The 22,558-nt window shown below is 33.0% G+C and overlaps 1 protein-coding gene and 4 non-coding genes across 5 annotated transcripts; 4 read left to right on the forward strand and 1 right to left on the reverse strand.

Annotated features, from left to right (window-relative positions):
• Positions 1-6,139: 6,139 nt before the first annotated feature.
• On the forward strand, positions 6,140-6,212 carry TRNAA-CGC. Its single transcript has one exon. It is a non-coding gene; the product is annotated as a tRNA-Ala (tRNA).
• Positions 6,213-6,315: 103 nt separating this feature from the next.
• On the forward strand, positions 6,316-6,388 carry TRNAA-AGC. Its single transcript has one exon. It is a non-coding gene; the product is annotated as a tRNA-Ala (tRNA).
• A 4,571-nt stretch (positions 6,389-10,959) lies between these two features.
• TRNAA-CGC lies at positions 10,960-11,032 on the forward strand. The gene has a single exon. It is a non-coding gene; the product is annotated as a tRNA-Ala (tRNA).
• Positions 11,033-11,132: 100 nt separating this feature from the next.
• On the forward strand, positions 11,133-11,205 carry TRNAA-AGC. The gene has a single exon. It is a non-coding gene; the product is annotated as a tRNA-Ala (tRNA).
• A 6,582-nt stretch (positions 11,206-17,787) lies between these two features.
• Positions 17,788-20,709, reverse strand: LOC109151100 (cytochrome P450 78A7). Its single transcript, XM_019299013.1, has 2 exons — positions 19,549-20,709; positions 17,788-18,504 (listed from the first exon to the last, which is right to left on the reverse strand). Exons 1-2 carry the CDS (start codon positions 20,557-20,559, stop codon positions 17,881-17,883), a joined length of 1,635 nt encoding a protein of 544 aa, XP_019154558.1. The 5' UTR covers positions 20,560-20,709; the 3' UTR covers positions 17,788-17,880.
• Between the last annotated feature and the right edge of the window lie 1,849 nt (positions 20,710-22,558).

Here is a 22,558-nt window from a genome sequence, read left to right on the forward strand (position 1 = left end):
TCACAGTAGGGATCCTCATAGACATTAGTCTCATACAAGCATTTGTCATTATTGTCAGAGACTAGGGCACATGAAGAAGGATTGCCGAAAGCTTTAGAATAGAAATCGGTCTGCTAATATGGTGTCTTTCGATGCTAATAGTGAGAAAATGGTTGCTCTCTGCATATGATTATGCTAAGTTTATAAAGTACCAAGAATCCTCATCATCTGCCTCAATTGTAGTTGCTGTCACCTTAGGTAATCCCAACACTTGCCTCGTCACTTCAGCTTCCAAATGGGTTATTGATTCGGGTGCCATGAATCTTATGACAAGTAACTCTATCCTCCTATCTACCTTTCAATCCTCTCCTTCCACTTCCCATGTCACTCTAGTTGAGGGATCCGCCTCTAGGGTGCTTGGGATTGGCATTGCTAATCCAACTCCTGATCTCCCGTTATCCTCGGTCTTGAGCCTTCCCAACTTGTGTTTTAATTTGATTTCTGTTAGTCAAATCACTAATGTTCTAAATTGTTCTATAACTTTTATTTCCCCTACTCACTGTATGTTCTAGGATCTTACGAAGAAGCGGACTATTGGTAAGGGCATGAGTCTGGTGACCTCTATATTCTTGATCCCAATATGCCGAGAACTGTTGCCTGCTTCGGGATAGGTACTCCTTTTGAAGTCCACTGTCGTTTATGGCACCCTTCTTTACCATTGTAGAAAAAGATGTGTCCGCAATTTAGTAAGATGTCCTCTTTAAATTGTGAGTCTAGTCAGTTTGCTAAACATCATCGAGTTAGTTTAAGTCCTAGAGCCAATAAATGATCAAATGCTCCATTTGAGTTAGTTCATTTTGATGTTTGGAGTCCATGTCGTGTTATTTCTAAATTTGGGTTTCAATACTTTGTTACTTTTGTTGATGATTACTCTCGCATGACTTGGTTATATTTCATGAGAAGTCGTTCTAAATTGTTTTCCCATTTTCGTGTTTTTTGTGTTGAGATACTAACACAATTTAATATACTTGTTCGTGTATTAAGAAGTGACAATACTTATGAGTATTTTTCTGAAACCTTTTCCTCTTATATATTTGAACATGGTATTTTACATCAATCATCTTGTGTTGACACCCCATCTCAAAATGAGGTTGCTGAAAGAAAAAACATGCACTTACTAGAAACTGCTCGGGCTCTCCTGTTCCAAATGCAAGTTCCCAAAAACTTTTGGGTTGATGCAGTTTCTACTGCTTGTTTTTTTATCAACCGTATGCCATCTTCGGTCTTACATGATACAACACCCTATCAGTGTCTTTTCCCTTACAAATATGTGTTTCCTATTCCACCAAACACATTTGGATGTACTTGCTTTGTGAGAGATGTTAGGCCCCATATCACAAAATTAAATCCCAAATCTCTAAAGTGCATTTTTTTGGGATATTCTATTGTCCAAAAGGGGTATAGGTGTTATTGTCCGGTCAACAGGAAGATATTTAGTGCATATTGATGTAACCTTTCATGAAGATGTTTTCTTCTCACCTTCTTCAGATTCTGAAAGTCATGGAGACGATGATGATGATGTTCTCATCTATACGGTTACCACCGCTTCCGCTTCTATTCCACCTTCCCGACTACCAATCACTCAAGTATATTCTCGTAAACAATAGTCTGTTCCAGAAATAGTTAACCTCAACCTAGACACTTCTTTGGTTCCTAACAATATGCCTGATTCATGTCCTGAGCTGGTTTCTTCGTCGTATGATCAAGATAACTTGCCAATAGTCCTCTACAAAGGTAAAATATCATGTACTTATCCTGTCTCATCATTTTTTCTTGTACTCACTTACCCCCTATTTCCTGTTCTTTTATTGCTTCTCTTGACTCGATAAAACTCCTAAAATTGTCAAACAAGCCTTGTCCCATTCTGGTTAATTGGCGTAACGCTATGATTGAGGAAATGAATGCCTTGGATTTCAATGGTACATGAGACTTGGTGGATTTACCTATAGGTAAGAAGGCGATTGGGTGCAAATGGGTGTTTGCGGTGAAGGTTAATCCTGATGGATAAGTGGCTCGATTGAAGGCACGTCATGTTGCAAAAGGGTATACTCAAACCTATGGTATTGATTACTCTAACACGTTCTCCCCTGTTGCAAAATTTACCTCTGTTAGATTGCTCATCTCTATGGCTGCTATGTATGTTGCTCAGGGTGAGTATGGTAAAGTTTGTCACCTTCGCAAATCTCTATATTGTCTAAGACAAAGCCCTCGTGCATGGTTTGGGAAATTCAGTCAAGCAATTGAAAGGTTTGGCATGGTGAAAGGGAAGTCTGATCACTCTGTTTTTTATAAGAATTCTAAACAGGTACTATCTTATTAGTTGTCTATGTGGATGACATTGTCATCACAGGTAGTGACACCGCTAGTATTGCATTTCTTAAGACCTTTCTTCATAGTTAATTTCAGACTAAAGATCTTGGTACATTAAAAAATTTTCTAGGTATTGAGGTAATACGGAGTAAGAAAGGTATATTTCTCTCCCAAAGAAAATATGTACTTGATCTATTGATAGAAACAGGGAAATTGGGAGATAAGCCGTGCAATACTCTAATAATCCCAATTCACAGTTGACATTAGAAGGGGAGCCATTTGATGATCTAGAAAGATATAGGAGATTGGTTGATAAGCTAAACTATCTGACTGTAACCCGTCCCGAGATCGCTTACTCGATTAGTATTATAAGTCAGTTTATGGCATCTCCAACTGTTGAACATTGGAGAGCTGTTGAAAAAATCTTGAACTACTTGAAAGGGGCTCCAGGGTGTGGAATTGTATATCAAAACCATGGACATATGAAGATTGAGTGTTTTGCAAATGCAGATCGACTATGCAGGGTCTAAGGAGAATCGAAGATCTACACCGGATTTTGTGTCTTCTTTGGTCTGAACTTGATCTCGTGGAATAGCAAGAAGCAAAATGTTGTCTCACGATCGAGTGTAGAATCAGGGTATAGAGCAATGGCACAAGCAACCTGTTCTATGGTGTGACAATAAGGCAGCTCTCCTTATTGTAGCCAACCCTATCTTCCATGAACAAACCAAGCACATTGAAGTTGATTGTCATTTCATTAGTGAAAAGATACAACGAGGACTAATCTCTATAGGGTTTGTGAAGACATGAGAACAATTATGAGATCTTTTTCTCATGAATGGGCCTCGAGTAGATTACTTATGTAACAAATTGGGCATGCTCAATATTTATGCTCCAACTTGAAGAGGTGTTAGACATTATATGGTAGAATTATATTCAGCATAATCGTAGGGATTCTGGGTATATTCTTAGAGATGTATTCTCGATCCTTACCTTAGTTAGTGTGTATACTCTTGTATAAATAGGTGTATCCTTTGAATGAAATATGTGAAATATATGGAGTTAAACAATAATAATAATAATAATAATAATAATAATAATAATAATAATAATAATAATAATAATAATAATAATAATAATAATAATAATAATAATAATAATAATAATAATAAAAGTAAATCGAAGTCGCTTGATGCATGATCTGTTGTTCAATTCCTATTCTCACCGGTATTTCTCTTAAATTTTTTATTTGATTTCTTTATGTTTTGTTCTTTACTTTGCACTTTTGTTGTTTGCCGCAATTGTTCTTTACCTCATAATTATATCTAACTTGAGTTATTCTTATAATATCAGTGTTTTCCTTAGTTTCATGTTTCTATGAAACTAATGTGCTTTAACATCATTCTAAATTTGATTTCTAGTGCACTGGAATTATTTTCTTGTACTGGAATATATTTTCAGTGCACTAGAAAATAATATTCTAGTGCCCTAGCAATGATGGATTGTGTCCAAAAATTAACTATACAGTATTTGACACATGTTCTCCAAATATTAAGTATAAAGATAGATTATTCTTCATCTTGTCAATAAAAAATTCCAAGTGAGCCAACAGAAGAGTCGGTTGTGCAAAAAAGCCAACTGATGTTTGGTAATTACTATTTACTATTTAGTATTGTGTTTGAACTTTGGATTGCTATTTTGTTATATAATATTTAGACTTTGGATTTGGATTATGTGAATATGTATTGTTTGGTAATGTGTTTGTAAAATTTGGAAATATTAAAATTTGAGGTTCTTAAACCGTACTGAACCAATTCTTAACCAAATTGAACTTTTTCAAACCGAATCGAACTATAATGTTAAACCGAATGGTATCATTTTTTAATACCGAAACTGAAAAAACTGAAGCGAATCCCGAAATGTCCACCCCTACTATAAATAACAATTAAAGATTAAAAGAGATAATTGCATTTTTCGTCCCTAAGTTATATGGTAATTGTAGAATTCCTTCTTGAGTGTTGGTCATGCTCACTTTTCGTCCTTTCGTGCTCACTTTTCCTCCTTGAGTTATACTAAAATTGTAAATTCCGCCCCTAATGTTTTATTAGTAAAGCGACGAAAAGTGCAACGTCAATAATAATTAAGGAACGAAAAGTGAGTATGACCAACACTTAGCTAGAGGGGGCCAAGCAAGCCCTATCGCACTGACGGCACCCTCATCAGTGAAACCAGTGAAAATGTGGGGCATAAAGAGGGTGTGGAATGGGTATGGGAAGCGAAAGAAGGGGGCATGATGTGGCAAGTAATGGAGGCGGGGTGAAGGTGGGGACACGTGGGTAGACAAGGTATAAACTAAAGAGGACCACACACATGGCAACGAGAATAAGTGGTCTAGATCATATAAAGAAAAATTGTAATTTATGTCTCTAACTTATATGCCAATTATCAATGTAACCCCTTAATTTTTAGTCGTTTAAATGTTGCCCTTCAATTTTCAAAACGTTGCCATGTATGCCCCTTCCCTAATGGAGTTGTGAAATCTCGTAATATGCCACCGTTTAGTAAGGTTAAAATGGAAATTTTATTTTTCACTTTCCTTTTTTCCTTCAAAAAATCCCATTTCTCCTTCTTTTCTCCTTTTTTACCATACTTGTCGCATGCATCAGATGCGTATGTGCCGACTAAGTCTTTGTATCTGTCCCTCCCGCGGTTTCACTGGGGGAAACCAATTGCCGCACTTGAATCCGTCTACATTGTCCCGAAGGTGGAAACGACAAGCGACAACGGTGAGGAGGAGACGTGGTCTTCTGTATATATATACCGAGGTTTGAAACAAAAAGGCTTTGATTTTTTTTTTTTGTTTTGTTTTTTTGTTTTTTTGTTTTTTTTTTTTTTTTTTTTTTTTTTTTTTTTTTTTTTTGTTTTAGGCATGTTAATGGGGCTATACAATTATTTTCGGCTTTGAGTCGAGGGTGTAGAGTTATTGTTACACTTTTCCCTATAAGTGAGTGACGTAAATTACAATTTTCCCTTTGGGAAAATGAAAATAAGTACAAGATCAACCCCTTTAGGTCAAAATAAGTACAAAATCATGTTTGGACTATAAATTAGACTTTAGATTTGGACTATATATGTGAATATGTATAATTTGGTAGTGTGTTTGAAAAAATATTAAAATTTGAGGTTCTTAAACCGAATGGTATCATTTTTTTTTAATTAAAATACCGATACCGAAACCGAAAAACCGGACCGAATCCCGAAATGTCCATCCCTACTATAAATAATATTTAAAGATTAAAATGGATAATTGCGTCTTTCGTCCCTAAGTTATAAGGTAATTAAAGAATTCGTGTCTGAGTGTTGGTCATGCTCACTTTTCGTCCCTTTACCAACACTTAGAGACGAATTCTATAATTACTTTATAACTTAGGGACAAAAAATGTAATTTTTCCAGATTAAAAATTATAACTAGAGTGCACAGTTCAAAATTATAAAGTACACTTTATAATATATAAAATTGCAATTTACAAATTTTAAAAGTTCACTTTAAAATTTTTATGAGTGCAGTTCAAAAAATTCATTAAAAATAGTAACACTCCTATAATTTTCGTATTCTTTTTTTTTGAATGTATAATTTTCGTATTCATTCTTAACTAAACTCTAGTAATCCTATAATACAGGTATGAGACTTTGTGTTCTCGAAATCAATTCTCATTCTCTCACAATTAAAAACAGTAACACTCAAATTTACCTGCGGACTAGTATAATTTCAGCTCTTCCGTGTAGCAATGGGGGTGTAGCTCATATGGTAGAGCGCTCGCTTCGCATGCGAGAGGCACGGGGTTCGATTCCCCGCACCTCCAAAATTATTTTTTGGTCGACCGTAAATCGAATTAATTCAATTTCTTTATTCAAAAGTGATTTTTGTTTCTGCTATATAAATAAATAACGAATAAGCTTTCGGACGGGGATGTAGCTCAGATGGTAGAGTGCTTGCTTAGCATGCGAGAGGTACGGGGATCGATACCCCGCATCTCCAACTGCTATTTTTTAAAGTTTTTGCTTGTTCAGACCTAGTCCTATAAATGCTGTATACGATGCTTTATGGATTTTCCTTACTGCATTTCATATTTCTTCAAAATATTTACTCGTATTGACCAAAAAAAACAACAGAATTGTGTACAATGTATTACAGAGTAAATAATAATTATACAATAGGAGATCTTTTTTCCTTTTTCAAATTTTAAACAAACCACATCGTAATTCATTATGTTGTAAAGTATTTTCTTAAACTTAAAGATGTTTGAAATGGTACATATAAGTTTAACCTATATACTTTACACTCTCTAAACCTGGTTAGTTCTAAATTTGCAATTGCATTTATTAAAAGGACTCATTATAAAATAAATAATTCTTGAAAATATATTTGTAATCGCTAATTTGCTACTACTTGATTTAAACTCTAATGTTCCCAATGCTCATCTGGTTAAACCGTTAGTTCTATCAAATGTATATATTCATTTTCAGTTTTCAGTTTTCAGTTTTAGTTTAAATAATTTGGCCCGCCTAATAAGGCCGACAACCCGAGATTTAGGGTTACGATTAACCCGAATCTAAAAATAAAATAATAATATAACCAATAACCTGAATCTGATAAGCACGAGAACTTGACATGGTTAGGCCGAAACCAAGTGGAACAATTCTACACCACTATGGGTCTATCTGTCATACTTGATCTTTCAAAAATAGGCACCTTTGATAGAAAGAGTTACAAACTTATATGTACAATTACAAACCACATCGTAATTCATTATGTTGTAAAGTATTTTCTTTCGCTATAAATATTTTATTATTCAAAAAGAAAGAAAAAACTTAAAGATGTTTGAAATGGTACATATAAGTTTAACTAAGTTTCTATTAAGCAACCAATTAATTATCGCATGATCTCTTGTTAATAGGTCGTATCCCAATATAACACCCGCAATAACTATTATAATATAAAGATATAATCAAATATGCATTGAAAATCAATAACATTTTGGCATATCTGGAGGAGGATGCAACAATTTCTCATTTGAACCCTTGCCATCTTTGACTATGAATGACATGTCCATACCCCAGCTTAGGTGACGGGCGAGATGACGATGCATAAGCCATACTCCTATCGAAAATCACAACATAATATATATTATAGTGATGAGAGCTTAACAAAAAGATATAATTGTATAATATATCAAATTCATTGACCTGACCTCAAAATTGTGACTTAATTAAATATCAATTTATGCTACAATTTAAAAAATTCCAAGGGGTGGGGGGATTGAGAGAGAAATAGAAGTATTATATTGATTAATTACCAGGATTATTCTTTCAAAAGGTTGAACCCCAATCACGGCCCGACAGAGCATTTGGTACATCATGGTGACTCAACTGAACATGAATCACAGAGGTTATATCTTTGCTCACTGCACACAAGGAACCCCCTCACTTTAAGAGGTTGCTCCCACACTGTCGCTGGTGAGATTCGATCCTGGTCATTTTTTCAAACTTTCACTTCTATGACCAGTTGAGCTACCTATGCGGGTTAATTATCAGGATTATTTGCTTTGAATCGATCTGATGGCTGTCCATGAATTCTTAGGAACTGCTATGGTGTTCTGGAGAGGAGGGTCCACTAGATTATAGTTCAGAGGATCCTTAATCTTGTCGAAATTACCAAAACCCCATCCCACAACGTAGAAACTATATCCATGCAAGTGCATCGGATGGTCGATCCCGGCCACCAGATTTGTCCCCTGGAAGACAATCTCCACCGTCGACCCATACTCTAGAACCTTCACTTCCGTTTTCCGGTTCGGCGTCTGTAACACCGCTGAAATATGAATACAATGTCATTTTCATATTTAATCTCTAACTATTTTTTTTTTGCCACATTTTAAATATAATTAAAAGAAAGGTAGTCTTTCTAACAAGATCTCCTATAGTAAATAGGCATAATGCACCATATTTGTACTTTACAACTATACTATCTTGATTTACAACTCGGCTAACTCGATCGAAATGGACGAGTTAACTCGGCCGAGTTAGGCGCTAGGCGAGCGCCTAGGCAACTGATCGCTTAGGGTGATAATTGTCACGACCTATAGTGGCGCCTAGGCGGGAGTGTGCCTAGACCAATTTTTGCAACATTGCATATAATTACGGAGTATTATATAAAATATAAATATGTAATAAATGAGAATATGATCCTCCTATAAAAAAACTGAGGTTGAATCTCAATAAGTTCATTAATGGTTGAAGAGTTTAGTGAAAAAATACAGGCTCAAATTTATAAAATGAACCCGGCCATTTTTCTCCTTATTTTTCCAACAACTCTCCACGGTTATTCACTTAGATTGATGGATTAGATTAGTCATTAATTTTTACCTAAAAGTTTGTTCTCACATATATATATATATATATATATATATATATATATATATATATATATATATATATATATATATATATATATATATAAATCAAATGAGACAACATCTTCCCGTGAGACTACAAGACACAACATCAATGTACACAGTCTACTACAAGAATATTGCACACAAACTAGAGTATGTACAATTTGCCCAACAATGAATGCACACGATCTAGTGTGTGTGCAGTAGTAGACTGTGTGCATTCATGTTTTGTCTCATAGTCTCACGGAAAAATGTTGTCTCACTAGAACATTAATTAGCTTATATTTATTTATTTATTTATATATGTTAGTGATCAAATGAAACCACTTCCTCGTTAGAGCTAAACATGAATACACATAATCTAAAATTTCAGCCACACAATCTACGGATCTACCCTAGAGTAGTTCATGTGCATTGTAGGGAAGAAGAGGGTGAATATATATAAATACTTACAATGAATGTGTGATTATGGGTTGTTCTGGCTTGGGTATGCAGAATTGCACCAAGGAGGAGAACTCCAAACAGTTGCAGAACAAAAGGCTTCATAATTAATCAAACACAGTTTTTAACAACAAAGGAATTAACGTTGCTCATCTAAAATTGTCTAAAATGCTCAATGCATTTATAGGCTACATCTGCTAGCTTCTAGACAAGTCAAAAAGACCTCCCTGTTACAAGAAATGATATTGTATTTTTCTTTCTTGGGCAGTCAATTCGCCACTATTAAAAACTAGATCAATCTAATCTTTGCAATAAATAACAATAAAATAAAATATCACAATGAAAATGACAGAAGCTTCTCAAATTAAATAAATACCATTTTGGTTCACTCTATTTTTTTTTTGTCACAAAAAATAAATTAAAAAGAAAAGGATTAAACCCATACAAAGAATAACATAAAGAATATAAACTAGCATTGGCAATATCCATGTCTTTGTAACATTTGTGGAAGTCTCTCACCGGAAAATTCGAAAGAAAAAAAAATGAAATGATTTTAGCGTAATAATGGTTAGGTTAAATTCCATGTCCTCTTTTTTGTTTTTGATCGTCAGTTTTTGAAAGTGTGTACTAAATAAATCTCACATGTATAATATACCGTCTGCAAGACTGCAAACCACATAGGATAGACAATCATATTATGAATACCCTGTGCGATGGGCTTGATTGAGAGAGCGTCGATAAAAATCAAACTCGTGACTTTTATACACGAGAATCATGTCCCACCCACTCCACCATACCTTTCGGACAAACACCATGCTTTTGTAATCCTCGACGGCGTGCCATAATTTCTTCGTGCGTAATTTTTGTCTATTTGGAGCGGCAGTGAATAAGTGGGGGAAAGAATATTGTCACAATGTCATCTCCGGCGGCTTACTATACCAACTACTAAGTTTGAAATGAGTAGCAACGAGAGATTATGAGAATTAATAACAATTCAAAGAATTACAAATTATGAGATTATGAGATTATGAGATTGTAATCGGATTGTAATAACAACTTTTGGCGTTACAGCATTATTACCTCATTTTTATTTTTATTTTTGTCTTTAATTATTAAGGAGTATCTATTTTTAGTATTTTTTTTTTTCTTTTTTACATTTTGTCTCATGACTAGCTACTATATAACAAAGTTGAATTAGAACCTCGAAATAAAATAAAAAAATTCCAATTAAACGATTAAAGTTGTTAAATTTGTACAATTAACCTATTAACATATTACCCAAATTAAAGGTAACCGGTCAACTTTACTTACATGGCATCTTATGTGAAATCCTACTTAAAAATTTAAAAAAAAATAATAATTTTTAACTAATTAAAAAAAAAAAAAAAACTTCGAATGCGTTAGAGTCTAAGTTATTTTTTAGCTACTACCAACTTCTTACTAATAATATATATCATTCTGTGTTCCAACAATAAAAACTCTTTCCCCACTATACAAATTTTGAAATAAACTTCACTTGATCAATCCTACAATCTTCCTAAGATCCAAATTCTAAAGAATGCTTAAACCATCTAATAATACAGGTATGTGACTTTGTGTTAGAGTCTAAGTTATTTCGAAATCAATTCTCATTCTCTCCTAATTTGAAATAGTACACTCCAGTTTACACACATACTATGATACTAGTATAATTTCAGCTCTTCCGAGTATCAATGGGGGTGTAGCTCATATGGTAGAGTGCTCGCTTCGCATGCGAGAGGCACGGGGTTCGATTCCCCGCACCTCCAAATTGGTTTTGTCGACAGTAAATCGAATTAATTCAATTTTTTAATTCAAAAGTGATGAAGTTTATATATATATATATTAATAATGAATAAAATTTCAGAAGGGGATGTAGCTCAGATGGTAGAGCGCTCGCTTAGCATGCGAGAGGTACGGGGATCGATACCCCGCATCTCCAACTGCTATGCTTTATTTTAAAGCTTTTGCTTGTTCAGACCTAGTCCTATAAATGCTGTATACGATGCTTTATGGATTTTCCTTACTGCATTTCATATTGACCAAAATAAAAACAACAGAATTTTGTACTCTGTGTTACAGAGTAAATAATAATTAAACAATAGGAGTTCATTTTTTCCTTTTTCAAATTTTAAACTAATCACATCGTATTCATCATGTTGTGAAACATTTTCTTTTGCTATAAATTTTTTATAAAAAAAAAAAAAACAAAACAAAACAAAAAAAATAATACTTAAAAGATGTTTGAAATGGTACATAAATATTGTTTTTTCATTTGCTCTTATGATCATTATTTTGAGATTTTATGGGTTTAGTCATGCAAAGAAGCACAAAAAAATGAAAATGAATTCACCCAATTCATGAAAATAGTTAGGAATGACACGGCTAAAACATCCTCTAGATTTTCTAAAGAAGTTAAGGTTTTCTTGGTCGTCTTTGGAGGGAGGCCATAGGTAATCGTTAGTCCATGGCTTGTTTGATGGAGACCTTTTTTACCATGTAAGGTGGACTTTGACTCATGATATATGTGATTTTAATATGATTGGGCTAGTTCGATTAAAATATGTGACATGGCTGGCTGAGTCAAATACAATAGTTATGTTGTGGAACCGTGTTCACCATGTGCATAGTGAACACGGGATAGATCTATAATTTCTATACTGTAGATTCATAATTTATATACTGTAGATTCATAATATCTGTACTGCGAAGACGAAATAATGCGATTGCGAAGAGAGAATGACTAACAAAATTATGAATCTACAACATAAAAATTATGAATCTACCTATGTGTTCAACATACGCATGGTGAACACATTTCCACAACATAATCTACGAGTCAAATAATAAAAATCTTGGCCTAAACATGTCCAGCCCATAATCCAAAAGATTTAAAACATTTAATTTTTTTTCCTTCGATTTCTTTACTCTAGACTTACTACGGCTCTGTTGGACATACCTACCTTATAAGATAGCTAAAAGCTAAAGCTGAAAAAGCTAGTAACTAATAAACTAACTGATTGAAATTAAAATGCGTGTTTGATAAAATTAGTTGTTGAATAAGATGATAAGTGTGAAAAGACAATAAATGAATAAATAAATAAATAAATAAATAAATAAATAAATATATATATATATATATATATATATATATATATATATATATATATATATATATATATATATATATATAGAAAGAGAGAGAATTAGGTTCTGGTGCGGTTTAATCTGGGCCATTCATCTCGCTTAAATCAACGTCCAGAATTATCAAAATTTAAATAAAAAACGCGGTGACAATTTTGTAATTTTTGCATCTAGGTCAAAATTAAGGTGAGCGGATCTGTGATTAATATGCGTGAGGTTTGTGCGTAAGGTGCGTGAGGTTTGTGCGTAAGGTGCGTGAGGTTTGTGCTTAATGTGCGTGGGATTGTGCTTGATGTGAGTAGTTGTTTAAACTTAAAGTCTGTGAGTTAATAATTAAAGTGCGCGAGTTTTGTGCTTAATGTGCGTGAGGTTGTGCTTAATGTGCGTGAGTTTTATACTTAATGTGCGTGAGTTTGTGCTTAATGTCAATAGTTGTTGAAACTTAAAGTCTGTGAGTTAATATTTAAAGTGCGTGTGTTTTGTGCTTAATGTGCGTGAGGTTGTGCTTAATGTGTGTGAGTTTTGTACTTAATGTGCGTGAGTTTGTGCTTAAGATCTAACACTTAAGGTGCATGTTTCTATCACTTAAGGTGCGTCATTTTTAGCTTATGCTTCTTTTTTCCAGACACGCGTTTTTTTTTTTTAATTTTCATTGATTTGACCCGTTGATCTAAATTTGATCAACAGCTCAGATCTAACCGCACAACCGCACGGAAAGCTATACCCGCACCTGAACCCTTCCCTATATATATATATATATATATATATATATATATATATATATATATATATATATATATATATATATATATATATATATATAGTCTACTGCTCTTGTGCATCCAGTTATATGAGTCCGTGTGGACAAATTTGAGCCATTAAATACTTATTCTAAATCATAAAATACATTATTGTAACATATAAAGTAAATTATATTAACTCGTAAAATACATTATCTTATCCCAAAAATTTCATTGTTTTAAGACAAAGTACATTTTATTTTATTCTAACTCATAAAATACTTCATTCTAACACAAATTAAAGTACATTACTCTAACTCATAAAATACATTATCTTATACCAAAAATTTCATTATTCTTACACATAAAGTACATTATTCTAATACATAAAGTACATTATTCTAACTAATAAAATACATTATCTTAACCTAAAATGTTCATTATTCTAACACGCATGCAGAATAAGAAATCTTTGTTTAACATCATAACATCGTCGTTTTGGATCGTGATCCACACAATAATTTGCCTAGGAAAATCACTTTGCCGTTACTGTCGAGAAATACCAACCTAAAAGCCCAAAACATAACCCTGCAATTGTTATACCATGGACCAGGATTCACCTTGTATTGTGGATCTTAATCTAAAAATTATGTGCTTTCGGTTAATAAATTATTCGCATGTAAATAAATTGGAGACACAAAATATATGAACTGTAGACCTATAATCTACAATTCTAATAAGAGTAAAACATAACCCTGCAATTGTTATACCATGGACCAGGATTCACCTTGTATTGTGGATCTTGATCTAAAAATTATGTGCCTTCGGTTAATAAATTATTCGCATGTAAATAAATTGGAGACACAAAATATATGAACTGTAGACCTATAATCTATCTACAATTCTAATGTCAGTCCTTTTGTTTCTTAAAATGAATGGTTCATATTATACTATTGTTTCTTAAAATGAATGGTTCATATTATTTTTGTTTTAGTATTTTTTATTGATTTTTCTTATTTACCCTCTATTATATTATTTTCTTTCCTTAAATAACATAAATTCCGTTAGCATAAACTTTAGTAACGGAATATTCCGTTAAGTATTTATTATTTTAAACTTACACATTAATTTCTATAAGAAAAGTCTTAGTTTCGAACCCCATCCCAATTAGAGTTGGCATAATTGTTAAATATCTACTACAAATATGTTAAAATATATTTAAAATATCTACTATATCTACTATCTATCTCTACTATATATATATATATATATATATATATATATATATATATATACATACATATACATACTAATAAGAGCCCAAGAGAGTTAGGCCTATAATGGGTAGAAAAAATGGCGGTCACAGATTTTAATCAAATGTATGGCTCAGATTGATTAAAAGATTGATCAGATTTAAATTTCACACTAAAATTTCCTAAAATACACACACACCGTTACTAATTCCGTTAAAATTTTAAGAATTGCCGTTAGTTCACCGTTAACTTACTCATTGATTTCAATAAAAAAAAAAAAAAAAAAAAGGTCTTAGGTTCGAACCTCATCTCAATCAAAGTTGGCATAATTAGTACTCTATTTTACTCTTATTAAATTATATAAATAATAATTTAGTAGTTACAACGAAAAATAATACATATGCATTTCTTTAATTTAGAATTATGTGTCCACAATGTCTTTATTCAAAAAAAAAATTATTCATTATCAATAAATTAAATAAGAGAAATAATTTTATTAGTTATATTGTCTTTACTTTTCTTCAATATAAAAATTCTTTATATTTAAATTTATTAATTGATTATATTCGCTACATTATCCTTACAATGTCTTTATTCAGTGAAAAAAAATTATTAATTATCAATAAATTAATTAAAAGAAATATTTTCATTAGTTATATTGTTTTTATTTTTCTCAAATGTAAAAATTTTTACATTCAAATTCATCAATTGATTATATTCACTACATTATCTATTATCTTTTTTGTGCACTATTTTTCTAATTAAATATCAAAGTTATAATACAAAATAATGCTATATATTTATTTACGAAGTATTTTATTAATACCATGAAAAAATTAAAAAAAATATAATTAATAAAGCCAACCATATTAACTACTTGAGAGATTTTGTGACAAAGAGAGTATTCAAATCACACAACAAATTGAAGTAAGAATTACCTCGCAATGTCCTTGTTTGACAATCAGCAGTTAGCGGTTAGCGTTAGCGGATTATACTAGCGGATTTGACCAGCGAATTTATTTAATTATTAACATTGGGTAGAAAAAATGACCGCCCAAATTATTAAATCAAATGAATGGTTCATATTGTTCAGGTTTTAATTTTTTTCTTTTAAGATTTTATAATTTATCCTTAATTATATGATTATCCATTTAACTTTTCCGTTAATTCACCGTTAGTCTAATTCTAATATTAAAGTCTAATATAGAATTATAACTACACCATTAATCTAATTCTAATATTAAAGTCTTAATAGAACTTAACCACAAATCCTAATGTCGGAATCTCCTCAAACAATATTAGTATATATTTAATATTTTATGCCCTAATTTTTATTTGTTTTCCCTTATGTCCCGTATTTGGTTTCAACCATACCTATACAATTATTTTATTGACAATTATAATCAATCTTGATTATATTATCTTGCATTTGTAAACTTAGAATTATCTATTTAACCCGCACGGGCTTAGCTCAATGATTTAGTGGGTAGTATTTGGGAGAAGAGACCAAGGTTTGAACCTCGGCAGCGGCAGTGCGGGAATTATGTCCAAAGTGGGCAGATTCCTTGTACGTATCAGCATTTGGCCCTGTCTGCTGAACCATTGAGTCACCGTGATTTACAACTTCCCACAATGCTCTGTCGGGTCGGAGTTCTATGCATGAACAATTTCAATATAATCCTGCCTTAATATACTTTAAAGTACTTATTTAAAAAAAAAAAATACATTGGGCATTATCCCAATCGTGCAATGCGCGTAAAAAACTAGTATATAATATAAAATTTAACATAAACTTTGTTCAAATAATTAGTCTGACTAAATACATAATATTCAAAGTTAAGCATCAAAGATTATAAATCAAGAACTTTAAAAATCATTTGATCAGAAAAAAACTTAATATTCTTTTGATTATTTAGATCAGAAAAAAACTTAATATTTCAATTATACTTTTGCATTAATATTTTTTGTATGTATTTTTTTTAAAAAGAAAATCAATGATTGCATTATTGTTGATGAAAAGTATATACGCCACTTTATTACTCTTATTAAACTAAAATAAAGTAGTAGCTACAACAAAAAATAATACATATGCATTTAATTAATTTAGAATTAGAAGTCTATAATGCCTTTATTTAAAAAAAATTATTCATTATAAAAAATTTAAAAATAGATAAAATTTCATTAGTTATATTATCTATATTTTTTACAATTCAAAGATTCATTACCTTCAAATTTATCAATTTATTATATTCACTGCATTGTCCATTGTCTTCTTTTTACATTATCTTGTAATTAAATATCAAAGTTATAATACAAAATACATTATATATATTTATTTACCAAGTATTTTATACAAATATAATAAATATTAATATTTTGTTCAATACTTTCATATGATAACCTACGACACACATCTCACAATGCATGAAACATGTAGGGGAAAACTACCACTACCAAATATCGATTAGAAAATTCAATAAATATTATCTTGCATTTATATATTTTGAATTACCGATTTAAATAAACAAATTCAATATTTATTTACATTTGCATGAACATCTCCGATATAATATTGCGTTGATATACTTTGAAATACTTATTTAAAAATAATCATTGGGCATTATTCCATTCGCGCAAAGCGCGTAAAAAAACTAGTATGTTAAATACATGCATATAATATGTTATTTGCATATATATTATGTGCCTACATTTAAATATTATGCATGTGCTTGTAGTTAACATATTATATGTTTTTAATTTATTTACAGACACGTAATATATATGTTAACTGCAAGCACATAATCTATTAACTGTAGATACATAATGTCCTGGTAAAATAGTTATTCTGCTAGCCAATTTTGGCTTATTTGACCATTATTAGCTGTTTGACTTGGTTAAACAATCAATATGAGTGTTTGATTAATTAGCTTTTTGCAACAATTTATTGTTCCAAAATGCTACAATTCAAAGAGCTACTCAAATTAGTTTTTTAGATCAGCTTTTTGAGAAAGTCATTTTGTATGTAATCAGCTAATTTACCAAACACTACTCTACAATCAGCTAATGTTATCAACTAGTCAAACTCATTAACTCAATCAGCTAACAACCATTTACCAAACACCCCCAATATAAATGTCATTTTGAATCATGGTCTACAATGCCATGTGGACTTTGGTCCATGGTATAATTTGCCCTAACCCGGGAAGAAAACCCTAAGATCAATAAATAGTATATTAATATATATATATTAAATATTACTTATTCCTATAAATAGTACAGGTTACAGTTACATATATCATATATATGTAGATCAACAAGTGACGACTTCCCCTTTTACACAAAAACATTACTTCAAACAACATTAATTTTTTGAAAACCTCAAACAACATTACTTAATTATGTTAAATTACACACAACTTATATAGGTTGATAGGTTGAGATCAGAGAGTAAAGGCACAAGGGAACCTGAATACATAGGCGTCAATAATTTCGTGGGACAACCTTAGCCAATAGCGGATGTTTCATATCACACGAGAGCTTCAAAACCTCACTTAGGTCTACAGGTTGACTCTCAATCTCAATCCACTCGAAATGTTGAACAAAGTTTGCCACCCATAAACTCACCGTGGCTAATCCTAAGTTCTTCCCCGGACAAACCCTCCGGCCAGCTCCAAACGGTGTGAGCCTCAAGTCGTTCCCCCTCACGTCCACATACATCCCACCGGGGGCGGCAGGGTCAAACCTCTCCGGAGAGAACACAAATGGCTGGTCCCACAAGGCGGGGTCATGAGAAATGGCCCACATGTTGACCATGGCAGTCGTGTTGGCAGGGATCACCATCCCGTTACTAAGTTGAACGTCAGAGGTAGACAGTCGGGACCACGCAAGGAGTGGTCCCGGTGGATGTAGACGTAAAGTCTCTTTTACAATTGCTTGGAGATAAGGTAGTCGGGAAATGACAGCATCAGTGATGGTTTTGTTTTGTCCAACAATATTGTCTAATTCATTCCTAAGCTTGTCTTGGACTCCTCGGTTTAGAACCAATTCTGCCATGATCCATTCCGTTAGAAGAGCTGTTGTGTCGGTACCACGAAAGATCATTTCCTATAATAAAACAAATAACAAGAATAGAGTCATGAGTTTTAATATCACTACTGGAAATTATGAAATTTCCGACCACCTGAAAGTGATATTAAATCAAGTGGAAAGTCTTGTTCCGACCACTTTTGGTATCCGGAAAAACCTTTGTTGCTATTTCCGACCACTTTTTGGTATCAACTTGATTTAAGATCACTTTTAGGTGGTCGGAAATTCTTTAATTTCCAGTAGGGATAAAACCATCCTTAAAAAATTAAGCATGAAAAATGAGTTAGTGCATTGAAAGTGATGGGTTTCTAGAATATCTTGGAAAGATATGATACAACAACTAAGCTATCATATCCATACCTAGGCTAGATGGATGTGATCCAAAAATTTACTCTCTAATGCAATATATATAGTCATTTAGGTTATAACACCTTTAATTTTGTACTACATTATTGCAGGTCAATTATAGCCACCTATTGATTAGAATGACACATTTCTACTTCAAGTTATGGATTATGATAAACTTTTGTAACTCATAATAAATATAAACAACGTTAACATCATGCTATTGATTGCCATCTAGTGATCTAGACTATAATAATCTCTATAAATTTTAGTGTAAAGTACTCGTTATATTAGATGACATGTATGGAAAATGGTATATGCATGCATTTTGCTTACAATTAACTTTATAAGTAAAATAATTTTTAAAATATTTGGTTTTCAAAAAAAAAAATTAAAAATATTTTGGCACCACTTCAAAGAATAAAATAATTATTAGGATGTCTAGAAATCATTTTCTGGGTTTCCAGTGTTTTGATATGCCTGGTAAATCAAGTCAAAGGAAATCATTTTCTGTTGACTTGGAAAATGACTTTGTAAGAAAATGACTTCAGCTAAAATGTTAGGGAAGTCATTTTTTACGGACAAAAAATGACCAAGACAGTTTTTCATAATGCAACCAATACTAAAAATGATACTATTTTCGGAAAAATGACTCATTTTTTCAGAAAATATTTTTGTGGTTTTCAAACACATCTTTAGTGAGTTATTATTACTTACCCACAAAACAGCCACCATGTCATCCTCATCCAACTTCTCTTCGCCATCTAGGGAGAGCAAGACATCCACGAAAGATTGATGATCTGAAACATGATTTTCCTCCACATGTTTCTTGCTCTTGTGTTCTTCGATTATTGCCTTAACTAGCCTTTGGACACGAGGGACGAGGGCCAAACAACGTTGTTGGACCCGAAATGGATCGTACAAATGCTTCAACCACGGCAGGTGATCGGACCAGTTGAAACCACCCAGCAGCTCGAACCCTTCTCTCACTAATTCTTCAACCTCTATACTATTCTTTTCCTCGTTATTCATTTCATATTTCTCCCCGAAAACGATTCCCATGATGTTGTTGAGGGAAGCAGCCTGGAGGTGTTTCCTTAGGGTTACGTAGCCATGGAGTTTTTGCTCTTCGGTTATGGATTTCAGCATGGCGGCGCATTCTAGCCACCGTCCGCTTCCGTGCGCTAAAATGCGCTGCGGCGCGAAGAGGTGAGTTGACGCGATTCTCCTCAGGAGCCGCCAGTACGACCCGTTGGGGGCGAACCCGATGGCTCGGCTGAACATCAGCTGCTTAGCCGACTCCTTCACGGGGCGGTTCGCGAAGTGCGGGGAAGTCAGGATTTCTCGGGCCGTGTGCGGATCCGACGCCACTACCACCGGGGTGGATCCGAGGCTGAATGCCATGAGTTGGGTGGCGACACTGGCACTGGCAGCACGGGAAGCCATGGCAGCCAGAGTGCGGTGAGCCAAGCCGTGGCTCAAGCTGAATAAGCTGCCGAAAATGGGGAGGCCCGTGGGTCCAGGAATCTTGACTCGGCCCATTCTGTTACGGCCGTTTTTCCAAGCCGGGCCGCCACCCGAAAAAGCCCGAGTTACCAAACCACCGACCAGAAACGCTGCCAAGATTATGAAAAGGACCATAATGTCTGATAGATACTGAGTTTCAAGAACACTTGGTAAGGTTAACATCCACCAATGGGTATCCTCATAAATTGAGGTAAAACCCATAAGTACTGTTTGAGTGTTTGCTAGAGATTGAGAGAGGAGAGAGAGAGAGAGAGAGATGTGATTTGTGCTTTGTTGTGTATGTTGGTTTTGGTGGTGGATGTGAGGGAGGGAAGAACAGTTTAAATAGAAGGAATGATCTTGGATCAGGAGAAATTGATTGGTCTCCCACATGCTCTGTCTGGTCGGAGTGTGGGAGCCCTTAGGGTTGGGGATTCAGCCTTTTGTGATAAGAAATTGATTGGCCAATGAAAAAGAAAGTTTTTTGGTTTACGTTATCATGAGTAACCCCAATCAAAAATAACAAGAAATATTTCACATGTAATTACAAAGTCACCGAGTTTAAATTCTTACTCCCTTAATTTGAACCCGTCAATTATGAATAACTTTATTTTCTTATGGTCATTTACTGACTAAAGTCACAAGGTAAAGTTTACTCACACTCAAAAAAAATTGTAAAATTTCCATCATCATTCATAAAAATGACATAATGTGTGTATTGATTCTATAGCCATATATATAATATATATGAGTAGTAACTATAATTGAAAAATAGTACCATTAGCTGCTCATAGTACTTGTACGACTGTACGTGCAGGTATGTAGACAGTGGCATTTTTCTTTTGTAAAAAAAAATTATTATGTTTAAATTAGGCACAATAATTCTCATTTATCTCATGAACCTCTCTTTCTTTCTTTTTTATTTATTTTTAGTATTATCGACTCTATTATAAAGTAGTAATTGTTCAATATAATTTCTGTTGTAGCTAAAAAATTTCGTGACATTCCCTCAAAGAGAGCCACAGAAATGTACGTGAGTACAATGTGCTTGGCTTCTTTCTTTATTATTATTATTATTATTATTATTATTATTATTATTATTATTATTATTATTATTATTAACATTGTATCGATGCACGGTCTACATATTATATTTTAATTTGCAATGTTATTGTAATAAAGAAACCGATTGAATATATGGTAATAAATTAAACTATACAAATAACATTGAAATATGTTATTATAGGATATTGCAAAACCAGCAAAAAAAATATTGACTTGGAAAATTAGCATTTTATTTACAAATTATTAAAAAAAATTTGATAAACAACGTTAGTTGTTAAAGTACAACTCTTATTAAAATCATTACAAATTAGAATTTTTAGAGCCTTAGGATTGCTAACTTTAGACGCAACCACATACAATTGTCCGTATACAAACACTAGTTTCTTCAACAGCAACCCAACATGAGATAGTGTCTGACCTTGACTTTTATTTTTTGTCATTACATATGACAACATTAATGGGAATTGTCTCCTTTAAAATTTGAAATGCAATCTTGTATCTGATGGAATCATTAACATTCTAGGTATCAATACCGAACTCCCGGCGTTGTCACTCGTCATTATTTTTGGCCTCAATAACATGCTCGGACAATCTTGTAATAACCAATGCAATCTCGTTCCATTGCATAAGCCTAATGAGTGATCTATATTTCGCAACAACATTATAGGTGATTCAACTTTCAATGTTAAAGCATAGTTTGGAATTCCAGATGCTCGCAACCCATTGAGAAACTCTGGAGTGTGGACATCTCCAAGTATTCCACTAGCTGAGTCTGCTTTACACATTGTGTCACAACTGAAGTATGTCGTACTCTCAGCAGTATACAAGTCACTCATATACTCATTTATTGAGTTCACAACGTCTAGTGTTGGTGCTAGTACCTTACGACTTTGCATATAGTTGTGATCACATCTACCGTTCATAAAATCTGAAAGTATGCTATCAACAATCGTTTATTAAGATTTTTTTTTTTTTCATTTAACTCATTGGGTTTTCAGAGTGATAGTTGATGATAAGTTTGGTGTTAGTGAAATTTCATCAAGCAATATAAGTACATTCGAATTAGAGATCAAATGAGATCGAGTAGGAGATTTTTTCAGCCTCTACCAAGTACCAATACTCCAAAATCCTCTCTAATAAAGAGTTAGCTGGCCAA

The sequence above is a fragment of the Ipomoea nil genome, unplaced genomic scaffold (genome assembly GCF_001879475.1).
Source record: "Ipomoea nil cultivar Tokyo-kokei standard unplaced genomic scaffold, Asagao_1.1 scaffold2283, whole genome shotgun sequence".
NCBI classification, from domain to species: domain Eukaryota; kingdom Viridiplantae; phylum Streptophyta; class Magnoliopsida; order Solanales; family Convolvulaceae; genus Ipomoea; species Ipomoea nil.

Coding starts and splice junctions, on each gene's coding strand:
- LOC109151100 (XM_019299013.1), bottom strand. CDS start 20,559: ATGGGTTTTACCTCAATTTATGAGGATACCCATTGGTGGATGTTAACC. Junction 18,505..19,548: donor ACATGGTGGCTGTTTTGTGG/GTAAGTAATAAT, acceptor GTTTTATTATAG/GAAATGATCTTTCGTGGTAC.